Source organism: Fukomys damarensis, unplaced genomic scaffold, assembly GCF_012274545.1.
Source record: "Fukomys damarensis isolate Sample0158 unplaced genomic scaffold, DMR_v1.0_HiC HiC_scaffold_14, whole genome shotgun sequence".
Classification (NCBI taxonomy): domain Eukaryota; kingdom Metazoa; phylum Chordata; class Mammalia; order Rodentia; family Bathyergidae; genus Fukomys; species Fukomys damarensis.
The window spans coordinates 17150244-17163623 of NW_022900926.1; the positions used below are offsets into that span (position 1 = coordinate 17150244).

At 41.4% G+C, this 13380-nt stretch overlaps 1 protein-coding gene across 3 annotated transcripts in view; it reads left to right on the forward strand.

Annotated features, from left to right (window-relative positions):
• Positions 1-13380, forward strand: part of Hivep2 (HIVEP zinc finger 2) — an 87233-nt gene that overhangs the window by 63038 nt on the left and 10815 nt on the right. For all 3 annotated transcript variants that reach the window (XM_033763254.1, XM_010626607.2, XM_033763255.1), the window contains 3 exons: positions 34-5610; positions 6542-6696; positions 10192-10367. In XM_033763254.1, coding sequence (XP_033619145.1) covers positions 421-5610; positions 6542-6696; positions 10192-10367 — 5521 coding nt within the window. In that variant the 5' untranslated portion in view covers positions 34-420. The remainder of the gene's footprint in view (positions 1-33; positions 5611-6541; positions 6697-10191; positions 10368-13380) is intronic.

Sequence of the window (13380 nt, forward strand, 5' to 3'; positions counted from 1 at the left end):
TTATGATGATCTCTATGTTTTCTTTGCCTTTAGGTCATTTTATCTTAGTGAAATTGGCAACTGAAGTTTTCTGTAGTTGATAGGCAAAATTTCTCTTCGACTATTCATCATCCCAATTTCATCCCAGTCGAAAGCATTCAAATGCCATAAGAAGTCACTGTAGATCTGCACTTAGCTTTTGGATGGACTTTTCAGTGATGGAGAGAACTGTGTCATAACCTGGTCCAAGGACGTTTCCATGTAACACCCATTGACTGCTGCGTGGGCGTGGAAGGTTCCAAAGAGAAGGGACAATCAGCAGGTTTGCCGACACCCTGGAACATGGAAGCAACTGAATTTTAAAAAGCACAGCTTTAGAAGACACTCCATGAGCCTGTATGGCTTTCAGGCAGACTAGCACTTAAGACCTTGCATAACAAAATGGACACTGGGGACACAGCTCTAGGACAAAAAGCTACCTCAAGGTCTGGAGAAACTGATAAAGCATCAGGTAGATGGAGGCAGGAACAATCAGCTATTGTTAAGATGAGCACTTTCGGCAGTCAGGAAGGACAGCGGCAACCACCAATAGATCCGGAGCACATCGGAAACACAGCATCAGCACAGCTGTTTGGGTCTGGGAACTTGGCCTCACCTGGCGAAGTGGTGCAGCCAGTGTCGGAGAAGCAATATCCACTGCACCGTCCGAGTCCTTACTCATGCCAACATTCACTCTCTTTCCCTCAGCACTCATTGCCACAGGGGGTCATGCACAGCAGCAAGCCACAGCAGAGCATAGAAGGCCCTCCTTGGCTCTTCCCTGGCCCTTTGCCATCCGTTGCCTCCGAGGATTTGTTTCCTTTTCCTTTACATGGCCACAGTGGTGGTTATCCTAGAAAAAAGATTTCAAGTCTGAACCCTGCTTATAGCCAATACTCCCAGAAAAGTATCGAACAGGCGGAAGATGCTCACAAGAAAGAGCACAAACCCAAAAAGCCCGGCAAGTACATTTGTCCTTACTGCAGCAGGGCATGTGCCAAACCAAGCGTTCTGAAAAAACACATCAGGTCCCATACTGGTGAGCGGCCATATCCATGTATACCTTGTGGTTTCTCTTTCAAGACAAAGAGCAATTTGTACAAGCACAGGAAGTCACATGCCCATGCAATTAAGGCAGGATTAGTACCTTTCACAGAGTCAGCTGTATCTAAATTGGACCTGGAGGCTGGTTTTATTGATGTAGAAGCAGAAATACATTCAGATGGTGAACAGAGTACAGATACAGATGAGGAGAGCTCTTTATTTGCTGAGACTTCTGACAAAATGAGCCCTGGCCCGCCCATCCCGTTGGATATTGCCAGCAGAGGTGGCTACCATGGTGGGTCCTTGGAAGACTCCTTAGGCAGCCCAATGAAGGTGCCGATTTTGATTATCCCCAAAAGTGGGCTTCCACTGACCAATGAAAGCTCTCCGTATATTGGCTCTGATATGCTACCAAATCCATCCTTAAGTACCAAGGCTGACGACTCTCACACAGTTAAACAGAAACTTGCACTAAGACTGTCAGAGAAAAAAGGACAAGATTCTGAGCCATCGCTCAATCTTCTGAGCCCGCACAGTAAAGGAAGCACTGATTCAGGTTATTTTTCTCGCTCAGAAAGTGCAGAGCAACAAATAAGCCCTCCCAACACAAATGCAAAGTCTTATGAAGAAATCATCTTTGGAAAATACTGCCGACTCAGTCCGAGAAATGCACTCAGTGTTACGCCCACGGGTCAGGAGCGTGCCACCTTGGGGAGGAAGGGTATCATGGAACCATTACCTCATGTAAACACCAGGTTAGATGTCAAGATGTTTGAGGATCCAGTCTCGCAGATGATCCCTGGCAAGGGAGAAGTGGACCCCAGTCAAACAAGCTTGCTGAGGTCCACCAAATTCAACAGTGAGTTCAGGCAACCTCAGACTATTCCATCTTCTGTCAGGAATGAAGGAAAACTTTATCCAGCAAATTTCCCAGGCAGCAACCCGATTCTTTTAGAACCTCCTATAGACTCTTCGCCCCTTATTAGAAGCAACTCAATGCCAACTTCTTCAGCAACTAATTTAAGTATTCCCCCTTCTCTGAGAGGAAGCCACTCATTTGATGAAAGGATGACAGGATCCGATGATGTGTTTTATCCAGGTACCGTAGGCATGCCCCCCCAGCGAATGCTAAGAAGACAGGCAGCCTTTGAGCTGCCATCAGTCCAGGAGGGGCACATGGAGGCTGAGCACCCTGGCAGGATGTCCAAGAGTCTTGCCAGCTCATCCCTGAAGGAAAAGAAAGCGATTCCTGGGGACAGGATTGGGTGTGACTATGATGTGTGCCGGAAGCCCTATAAAAAGTGGGAAGACTGTGAAACACCAAAACAAAGCTATAGGGACATTTCCTGTTTAGGTTCTTTAAAACATGGAGGAGAATACTTTATAGATCCCGCAGTGCCATTGCAGGGAGTGCCAACTGTGTTTGGAACGACGTGCGAAAACAGGAAGCGCCGGAAAGAGAAGAGCGTAGGAGATGAGGAGGACACCCCCATGATCTGCAGTGGCATGGTCAGCACTCCCATGAGCATGATGGCTGCAGATTATGACCCCAAACTGCAGATGCAAGAAGGAGTAAGAAGTGGATTTGCCATGGCTGGACTTGAGAATCTTCCTCTTGGTCACTCTGAGCGTTTTGACCCAGGTCGACCCCAACTGCAGTCCGGAAGTCCATCTCTGGGGTCAGAGGAGTCACCTTCCACCACTGATTCTGATAAGATGTCAGACTGGACAGGTAGGAAGCCTCCTGGAAATGTGATTTCTGTGATTCAGCACACAAACTCACTGAGCCGACCCAATTCGTTTGAAAGGTCTGAGTCAGCTGAACTCGTGGCTGGTACACAGGATAAAGCTCCTTCGCCCTCTGAAACATGTGACAGTGAGATTTCCGAAGCCCCAGTGAGCCCGGAGTGGGGTCCTGGTGTGGAAAACGCAGAAAGTGGAGGGAAACCAACTTTGTCCCCGCAGGTGCAACAGCAGTCCTATCACCCACAGCCTCGGCTGGTTCGCCAGCATAACATTCAAGTCCCTGAGATTCGAGTTACCGAGGAGCCTGACAAACCAGAGAAAGAGAAAGAAGCCCAGGGCAAAGAACCAGAAAAGCCTGTGGAGGAATTTCAGTGGCCCCAGAGAAGTGAGACCCTTTCTCAGCTCCCTGCGGAGAAGCTGCCTCCCAAAAAGAAGCGCTTGCGACTAGCAGACATGGAGCATTCTTCAGGGGAGTCTAGCTTTGAATCCACAGGCACAGGCCTCTCTCGCAGCCCCAGCCAAGAAAGCAACTTGTCCCACAGCTCCAGTTTCTCCATGTCTTTTGAAAGAGAAGAAACCATTAAGCTCACTGCGCCTCCTAAACAGGATGAGTTTGGGAAGCACTCAGAGTTTTTGACTGTCCCTGCGGGTTCATATTCACTGTCCGTTCCGGGCCATCACCACCAAAAAGAGATGAGACGATGTTCCTCTGAGCAGATGCCTTGTCCTCAGCCGACGGAAGTTCCAGAAATTCGGAGCAAATCATTTGATTATGGCAATTTGTCCCATGCTCCCATGGCAAGAGCATCAACCTCAACATTGTCACCATCCCGGGAGAGGAAGAAATGCTTCCTGGTACGGCAGGCTTCCTTCAGTGGCTCCCCAGAAATCGCCCAGGGTGAGGCCGGTGTAGACCCAAGTGTGAAGCAAGAGCAAATGGAGCAGCTCCACGCCGGCCTCAGGGCCACGTGGCTCCACAGCCCGTCCTCTGTGCTTCCGCCTCTTCTGGCAGATGACCCAGCGAAGCAAGGGCTGAGTTCTTGTGCTCCACTGAGTTCAGGGCCCCTCCACCTGGCTCAGCAGCAGGTCATGCACACGGGCAGTCAGGAGTCTTTGAGAAATCCGCTGATGCAACCAACATCCTATCTGACAAGCAAGCACTTACCTGAACAGCCGCATTTATTTTCACCTCAAGAGACACTTCCCTTTTCTCCCATCCAGAATGCTTTGTTTCAGTTTCAGTATCCTACTGTCTGTATGGTTCATTTACCAGCCCAGCAGCCTCCCTGGTGGCAGGCACATTTTCCCCATCCCTTTCCTCAACACCCTCAAAAGAGCTACAGCAAACCTTCTTTCCAGGCAGAAATTCATTCTGGCTATCCTTTAGAGCATGTTGCTGAGCACACTGGAAAGAAATCTGCTGATTATGCACATGCAAAAGAGCAGACTTACCCGTGTTATTCAGGAACATCAGGGCTACACTCAAAGAATCTTCCTCCGAAGTTCCCGTCAGATCCAAGCAGCATGTCGACAGAAACTCCCTCTGAGCAGATTCTTCAAGAAGATTTTGCCTCTGCAAACGCCGGGCCTTTGCAATCACTACCGGGAACAGTAGTTCCTGTTCGGATCCAGACGCACGTTCCGTCCTATGGAAGTGTCATGTACACAAGTATTTCTCAGATACTTGGGCAGAACAGCCCCGCCATTGTCATATGCAAAGTTGATGAGAATATGACCCAAAGAACACTGGTAACAAATGCAGCCATGCAAGGGATAGGATTTAACATTGCCCAGGTCCTTGGGCAGCATTCGGGCTTGGAAAAATACCCACTTTGGAAAGTACCTCAGACCTTACCCCTTGGCTTAGAATCCTCCATCCCCTTATGTTTACCTTCCACCTCAGACAGTGTGGCCTCCCTTGGAGGCAGCAAGCGGATGCTTTCTCCAGCCAGTAGCCTAGAGCTCTTCATGGAAACAAAGCAGCAGAAGCGGGTCAAAGAAGAGAAGATGTATGGGCAGATTGTTGAGGAGCTCAGTGCTGTGGAGCTTACCAACTCAGACATTAAGAAAGACTTCTCCCGCCCCCAGAAACCCCAGTTGGTTCGGCAAGGCTGTGCTTCTGAGCCAAAGGATGGCTTGCAGTCCAGGTCATCTTCCTTCTCCTCTCTGTCACCCTCTTTATCTCAAGACCACCCCTCTGTCAGTGGGCCCTCCAGAGAGCTATTTTCACCCAGCAGGGAAATGCTGTCTGACTCTAGGGCGCCCCCTCCAGGGCAGAAGTCCAGTGGGCCTTCTGAAAGCAAAGAGTCCTCAGATGAATTAGATATCGATGAGACAGCATCAGACATGAGCATGAGTCCTCAGAGTTCTTCATTGCCTACGGGAGACAGTCAGCAGGAAGAGGATGGGAAGGGCCGGAAGCTACCCCTTGGCATGCTGGTCCACATGGCCCCCGGCCTCAGCGGGAACATGGCAAACTCCACTCTTCTTTTCACAGACATGGCAGATTTCCAGCAGATTCTTCAGTTCCCCAGTCTTCGGACAACAACTACTGTGAGTTGGTGCTTCTTGAATTATACAAAACCCAGTTTTGTGCAGCAGGCCACCTTCAAATCCTCGGTTTATGCTTCATGGTGCATTAGTTCCTGTAATCCAAACCCATCAGGATTGAACACCAAGACCACGCTGGCACTTCTGAGGTCCAAGCAAAAAATCACCGCAGAAATTTATACTCTGGCTGCTATGCATAGGCCTGGAACTGGCAAACTCACATCATCCAGTGCTTGGAAGCAGTTCACACAGGTAATAGATACTGTTTTAGAAAGCACTGTGTGTTGTGGATGTGATTGCTGAGCATAGTGCGTGGTGAAGGAGATAAAGCCTGAAGCATGCTGGGAAAACTATGGTCAGAACTAGGGAGTCCTTAGCAACACTGGTCTTACCCAGAGGTGGGGAAGTTACTATTTGTACTTAGTTCTGAGGGTCCTCGGGAAAGCCCCCTCAAATGAGAGAATCTCCATCTAGTTGCCTTAGTTCTCCTACTGGGACGAATTCCAGTGTATGGGTTTCTCTCCTTTCTGACCTGTGTTAGTAACCTGGAAGATCTACTTTTCTTTTGATATGAAAAATTCAGGGGAATGTGCAATAAGGCTATAATAAAATAGAGAGTGGATGATGTAAAGGAAAATCAGAAAGGAGGCATGAAGAGTATCAGTGGAAGATGGTAGATATTGGAGGGCTGGTTCTCAGTGACAGCACTTTTCCCAAAAATTTGTTTTCTGTGTATCTCTTCCAAAACTTACTTTTCTAAGTTCTGGCTTCTTTGTTCCTACATGAACAATGCCTTACATGTAAAATTGTACAAATGTTAATAAAAGGCATTTTATAATTTATACTAAATTAATAATAGAGCAAATAGAGGATTTAAAAATATGCTTTTACTTATGTGTTACTATTTTCCCTTCAGTGACTGTTGAGACAACGTGTTTAATATAGATTTTCCTCCTTGCTACTTCAAATCAAATTAGTGTTGTACGAAGGAAGGAAGTGCTCACCGAGTACATATAAACCAATGCTAATTCTGTGGAAACTTCATTCTTCCCTAATTTTGTCCCGGGTGTCCCTTATTTTATGTAACTAACCCATGGCCTTGTAGTATGGAATTGAGGCTAATTTTTAGAGATGGCTCGAAGAGAAAAAGCAGGCAAAATAATTCTCTCCTTTTGTTCTACAGATGAAACCAGATGGATCCTTTTTATTTGGCAGCAAACTAGAAAGGAAACTAGTGGGAAACATCTTAAAAGAAAGAGGGAAAGGAGAGATTCATGGAGATAAAGATATTGGATCCAAACAAACTGAGCCAATCCGAATTAAAATCTTTGAAGGAGGGTAAGGAAACAAGTACAAATGTAAAACGTTCAGTTTATAAGTCAAAGTAAAATGTTCCTGGATGTCTGCATGGAAAAAAATAGTATGGTTGGAATAGGAGGTTTAAGGAAATTTGTTTTCTAATCATATTTCTGAAGTCTGGGTAATATATAATGAGTTCATGACTTCCCTTTTGGGACTTGAATTTAATGGAAATGTCACTGGTGTGTGTGGCTCAGGCATCCACCTTAAATTTTCACACCTTTAATTTCATTTGAAATCTACTAAATTCGCTGACTATTGATGTCAATTGAGTTTGTTCATTCTTTGGTATTTATTATGGGCATCTGTGTTATTAGTGGACATATTTTTATCCTGGGCTTACAAAAATGAAATCATGAAAACTCATTTGTAATCCTAGGAACTAGATAATTTGTTTTCTTCTTTTGTTTGTTTGTTTTTTGTTTTGTGTCATCTAAACTGCACTTTCATGAGATTTCCTCACTGCATCACTATCATCATTCTGTTCCAGGATCTAAATCAGGGTATCATACTGAGTTTAGTTGTCACGTCTGCCCTGGTCTATGACAGTTTCTCTGTATTAAAGAATTTATTTTTAAATGTGAAATTCTGAGCCACTGAAAATCAAGAAATATGCTTCAGTTATTTCATTACCTGTTATCAGTAAGAAAAATTGAACATATGTGTAATATCCAGTTTTGGAGTTTGATAGAACTATGTCTTCAATTCATTCCCGTGGAAGGGAGGCCCAGACCTATCTGTGCTTGTTTACTTCTTTTTTTGTGGTACTGGGGTTTGAACCCTTTCCACTGGGCTGCATCCCAGCCCCCCACCCTTTTTTGAGACAGGATCTCACTACGTCGTGCAGATGGGGCTAAAAATTGTGATGCTCCTTCTTCAGCATCCCGGAGTACTAGGATTATAGGTGTGCAATAGCAGACCTAGCCCAGGTGTATGCTTTCAATTTTTAAAAATTGAATTTTTAAATTTTTGAGATTTACATGAGCATGAGTTTATTCTGATTGTATTTGAAGGACAATATGATGATGCTATTTGTTTGACCATAAAATGTTGAGTATTTGGTGAGATTAAATATTGTACCAGTTTCTCATGTAGTTTTACCAGTTTGGAGAGGGTTATTTGGATGTCTTGTGCTTACACCTCTAAAACCACAGTTGAATGAAGTCATGAAGCTTGTCTCAGTATTTTTAGACATCCCTCATCTTTTAACACAAACAAGAGAAATACAGATTTTATCTTTCCTCAGAAACTGAGAGGTCCCTGTGACTGAATCAACACTCTTACATTCATCAGCCTTCTTCATAGCAGTGCACTTGTGCCTGTAGATTAGCGAGGCCTTCACGGTTACTGTATGCTTTGGGGACCCCATCTCCACTAACGAAGGACAGAAGTGAAAAAGCGTATGTGAACATTTTATTGCTGTGTTTTGATGATCCCAAAAGATTATACTGGTATTTCATCTCCTCCTCCTTTCCTGGCCCCATGTTATGGGCTGTGTCCGAGTCATTTATTGTGTGAACCAATTTCTACCTGGTGGTGCCCAGGCATTCACTCCAAATGCATGTTACCACCTCTTATTTTGTAGGTTGCAAAATGGTAAAGCCTGAACAAATTTTTAAGAGCATATGTTCCTTATGTTAGCTAATTGATAGGTTTAATGGTTTACTTAGGCATATTTTTTCATTATGTTTTTTAAAACTCATCAGATATTCTATCAAGTAGATTCATGGGCCTATAGAATTATAATATGGTAAAGATTTTATTTGTACAGATTTTTCTAATATAGAGTACTGTTTATACAGAATTTATATAGAATTTTACTGTATTTCATTCTAAAAGCAGGTTAATCAGCTAAGATATTAAAAACAAATTACATCGTTCAAATATAAAACATGTTTTTTATCAACTAGTAAGCTTGAAGCATCCTTTCCTGGAGAAAATTAGTATTCAGCAAAACTATTTTACTGTATATTACGTAAGCGAATTCTTCTGGTTAGGACCAGAGAGCAGTGAAACTGAAAGGTGAAGGGGACTTCATATCTCTAGGTTTTGTTCTACTTTTATTACAAATGCCAATGTGAGATAAACTTTAAAGTAATTATGGAGAATAAGTTGAAGTTGAAATTTCTTGTAAAGGGGGAAAAATTGAAAGGATCAAAAGACATGCACAATTGATTATTTGTATTTTTCACTCTTCCACTCTCACCTTGATTGGTACTGACTAAAAAGTAGAAAATACTAAGATGAAATAATATCCAGAACAGAATTGGTATGTAAATATATGTGGGTGAAGTTTCACTCTTAAAAATCTTTCAACAGATTAGGAAATTAAAGTTGAAACTTGTTTTTATTAGCTAGGAAAAAATAGGGAAGTTTGCAGTCCTAATAGATTGTAAAAAGCTATAAATCTAATTCTTTTACACAAATCCACAGCAAAAAAAGCATTCTGCATGTCACGAAATAAAGACCTCCTGAAAGGAAAGTCTTGCCATAATGACATTAGACCCATAATTCTAGCCCAGGTAGGATGTAAGAGATAATGATATTCACTGAATTATTTAGTAGAATCCTACTATACTCTATGATACATCACATGTCAGTGTATCCTAAACAAAATAAGATGGTAGAGCATTGGGTAGGTTTTCTTTGATTATCAAAGGAAATATCTGAGACTTTGTTCATCTATCCATTCAGTTAAACTACACGACCTCAGATACCCTTTCAAACCTCTCTATGAAATCCTTCTGGAAACGAATGCAAATTTCATTAAAAATAGAATCTCTAGTTTCCATTATGCAACAGTACCTTCAAGAAACGGTTGAAGTTTAGACTCCACATTAGCACAAATCCGTGTTCCCTGGGAAGAGCAGATCAAATCTGCAGACAACAGTTGGTGAGCTGAGCTCGGTCTGTGTAAAGTAGAAGTTTCTGAGGCACTCTTGTGCCAGGATTGTAAAAATAGAGTAGAAACTTGCAGCGACGAATTCTATTATCAGTTATACTTATTTTAGCAAATGCAGAGAGGTGCGTGCATATGTATCTTTTAGGTGATGTAACGTTAAGAAGAGATGCATGATAGTTCTAATATGTTGGTATGCTTTTTGGTCTTCCCTTGATAAGAAGCAATGCTGGAATCCTAAAGTAATGAGGCACAGGTTTGCAGCTCTCTGTGGCTTAGGTAAGCCTGTTAGAGCTTCTTTACCCTACATCTCTAAATCTATACTGAAGAGCAGAGCCAACTCCATTTTTAATTCCATGTAGAATTACATTTTGCTTAGAGTATGAATCATTACTAAGTTCCTGAGCAGGCATTTAGGGCACAAATTTCTCAGTCTTCATTAAAATAAATTTGAATAATTGTTTTCAAAAGACCCTCATAGAAACTTGCCCCACAAATGATTAGCTTTTTGGGTTGATGTATAATATGCAGAGTATTTGAAAATACAATGAATGGATTCTCCCTTTTGTAAACAGGTATAAATCAAATGAAGATTATGTGTATGTCAGAGGACGTGGACGCGGAAAGTATATTTGTGAAGAATGTGGGATTCGCTGTAAGAAGCCAAGCATGCTCAAAAAACACATACGCACTCACACTGATGTTCGACCTTATGTATGCAAGTTGTGTAACTTTGCCTTCAAAACAAAAGGTATATTTCTGATTTTTTTTTTTGGAGAGGCTTTTTCTTATGGCTATTGAGTGTTCTGAGTACTATGTTGTCTCATCAACAATGAGATGGTTTTGTTTGTGAAAATACGACTCTATGAAGTGTACTTTCTCCCTTGTGTCAGTGATCAAAGGATGTGGATGAGACTGTGAGGCTCCTTTTATGACTCATTAGGAGCTATAGACTTACGGCCAGGCCAGTTGTCTCCAAAGGAAGTGGCTAAGAATCGCCTGGATAGCTATTACTTCATGTTGGAAATGGTATGCGGTCTGGGTAATATTTGCACCAGTGCTGAAATTCTGCAGGGACACACTACATGCAGTGGCAATAGAAAAGCAAAGCAGCAGTTGGAAGGAAACATGTGCCCATGGTCAGTTTCAAGATCATAAATAATGTAGAGATCCACAGACTCCCAGGTGGGCCCCTCCATCCACAGTTGCATTAATTATGCATAGAAATTTGATAGCTCCTGTTCTGTGTATTTATCAGCATAGAGACAATTTCTTACTCTAGGCCACAACTGTTAATCTCATAGAACTAGGATTTGCCTTGAAATGATATTCCATCGTTAGAATAAATGCTGTTTTTAGCAGGTAGATTTATATAAAAGTATTTTACTAGAAAAAGCTACTTCTGTTTTATGTCTGTCATTGTGTAACATCATGAAAACATTCATAAATCCAGTTTCCTCAAAATCCAGACAATCATAGAGGTTGACTTTTGTGTAGATATATTTTACATTAGAGCTAATAGGTGCTGTAGATACCCTTTCACCAACCTTGCAGCATTTCCAATGTTTTAACTTTAAATTTGCATATCAAGTAATCTGCTCCATTACTCAGATTTGTTTCCCATAAAATATTATCTGGTCTAGAAATGCATACCTCTTTTCTCTTGTAGCCCCCAAATTATAAATTGTATTAGTTTGACAGAGTGTAGAGGCGCAGCTTTTCTTTATATCCTTTTCTTCTTTATTTAAAAAAGTGCTTACATAATAGATATGCCTTGTTTGAAGCCAAAAAAGGGCAAGGGAATATTCATTTGTACTTCAAAAGAAAAAACATAAGGTCCTTTAAATACCAACCACCTTTGCATAATGAAGCCTTTTGTAAAAAACTTTCCTGAGAGATTCTCCAGAGATAAAATACTTTGATTTGAGTACAGAGTGGAAGCTCACTGGTCATTACAAAGTATATGTTCACTGAGCATCTGAATTTGCTGCCAGCATACTGTGTGCAAACCAGATGAGGAGATGAGACATTTTCAGATATGAAAAAAAAAAAAAACCAAAACTAAATCTGGCTTTGGACTGTTATCCTGGAGTTCTAGCAGGAATAATTTATGCTTAGTCATTAAGGGAGTTTCCTTGTCACCCTTTGGAGAGGGCACAAATATCTAAGAATCTTGGAATGAGCGAAACATGCTGGGAAGCTCCACCGGTTCTCATCACTAGCTGAAAAACTTGTTTTCCAAGCCCACATCATGTCCACACAGATGTGGTGCCCTTGTAGACCAATCTCTTCTTGCTCGTCTTACCTGTGCCATTCCCTGTTGCTCTCTTCCTCTCCCCCTGTCCTCATCCACTAACTACTTCAGAAGCTCATGATGTCCCCTCAATAAAGCCAAGGTCTGTCTACCTTGGACACAACTGCTTCCTTGGAATGGGTGGAGATAAAAATACAGGGAAAGAATACTAATACATACTAAAATCTAAATATAGTCATCCTTTGGCATCTGTAGCTTCTAGGAGACCTCTAGACACCGAAATCCAAGCGTGCTCAAGTCCCTTATATAAAATGTGTTGTATTTGTATAAAACAGGTACATCCTCCTGTGTACTTTTTAATCATGTCTAGATTGATTATAATACCTAGTACAATGTAAATGCTATGTAAATTGTTGCTGTGTTATATCGTTTAGGGAATAATGACAAGAAATAAAATCTGTATACATTCAGACATAATTTTTTTATTTAAATATTTTTGATGTTCAGGTGGTGAATCCCACAGATGTGAAACCCATGGAAACACAGACTGACTATAAATTCTCTTTCCATACTTAGTATTCACAGCTGTAAACATATGTGGTGTAATTGCACCCTGGCAGATTAGGAGATTTCCATTAATTTATAGATTTAAGAATTGATATATCTATAAAAATTTTGAACTCCTTAAAAATTATAGGTCTAATTTTTGGTAAATAAGAGCAATGAGGACCTGAAAATATTTCATTTGGAGTTATCAGAGTGGCAAATAAAATTCACCAGTACATAAGCAGTAAGTAAACAAGTAATATAAGTGAAATAATAAACAACAATATAGATGTACCTGAATGACTTACCAGAAGAGATCTGGGACCAGTGCAGTTGGAAGGAGCTATAGAGTCTTTACCTCCACTTTGGTGAAAATGGCTGTGTTATTATCTTATTATCTGTGACCCTTTGATAATGCTTTAGAATGTATCAGCAAATGCTTTATTTTTAAGAGTGGGATTCCTGAGCTCTAAATGGAAACTTAGCCTGCTGAGATTATTTGTCCCCTCTGTAGGGATATTCAGTAATTTAAGAGGCCACAGTTCTAGGCTGGGATATTGGGTCAAGGGTGATTGGCTCAATGCTTTCAAAATTTGTCATATTCCATATAGTAATTATATAAATCCACAGGTATAGATATGTATGTGTACACATATGCATAGGTAGATATAAATAATAATTGTATAAATAATTATTATAATAACATTTGACATGAAAACTTTCCTTTTTCTTAGAAAGATAAAAGTCTCAAGATAAATTAAAAAGGAATATTATTGTTCCAGAATTTTAGAAACTACAGTCAGAAAGTTTGCTAAGACACATAGATGCTAAATACTGGGAATAGTGCTCCCTAACAGCGACAAATTTAAGTCTCACTCTCTCACTTTAGTTCATATATTTCTTCTTCCTTTTCCTCTTCCTCCCCCGGCCCCTCCTTTTTTTTTTTTTTTTTTTTTTTTTTTTT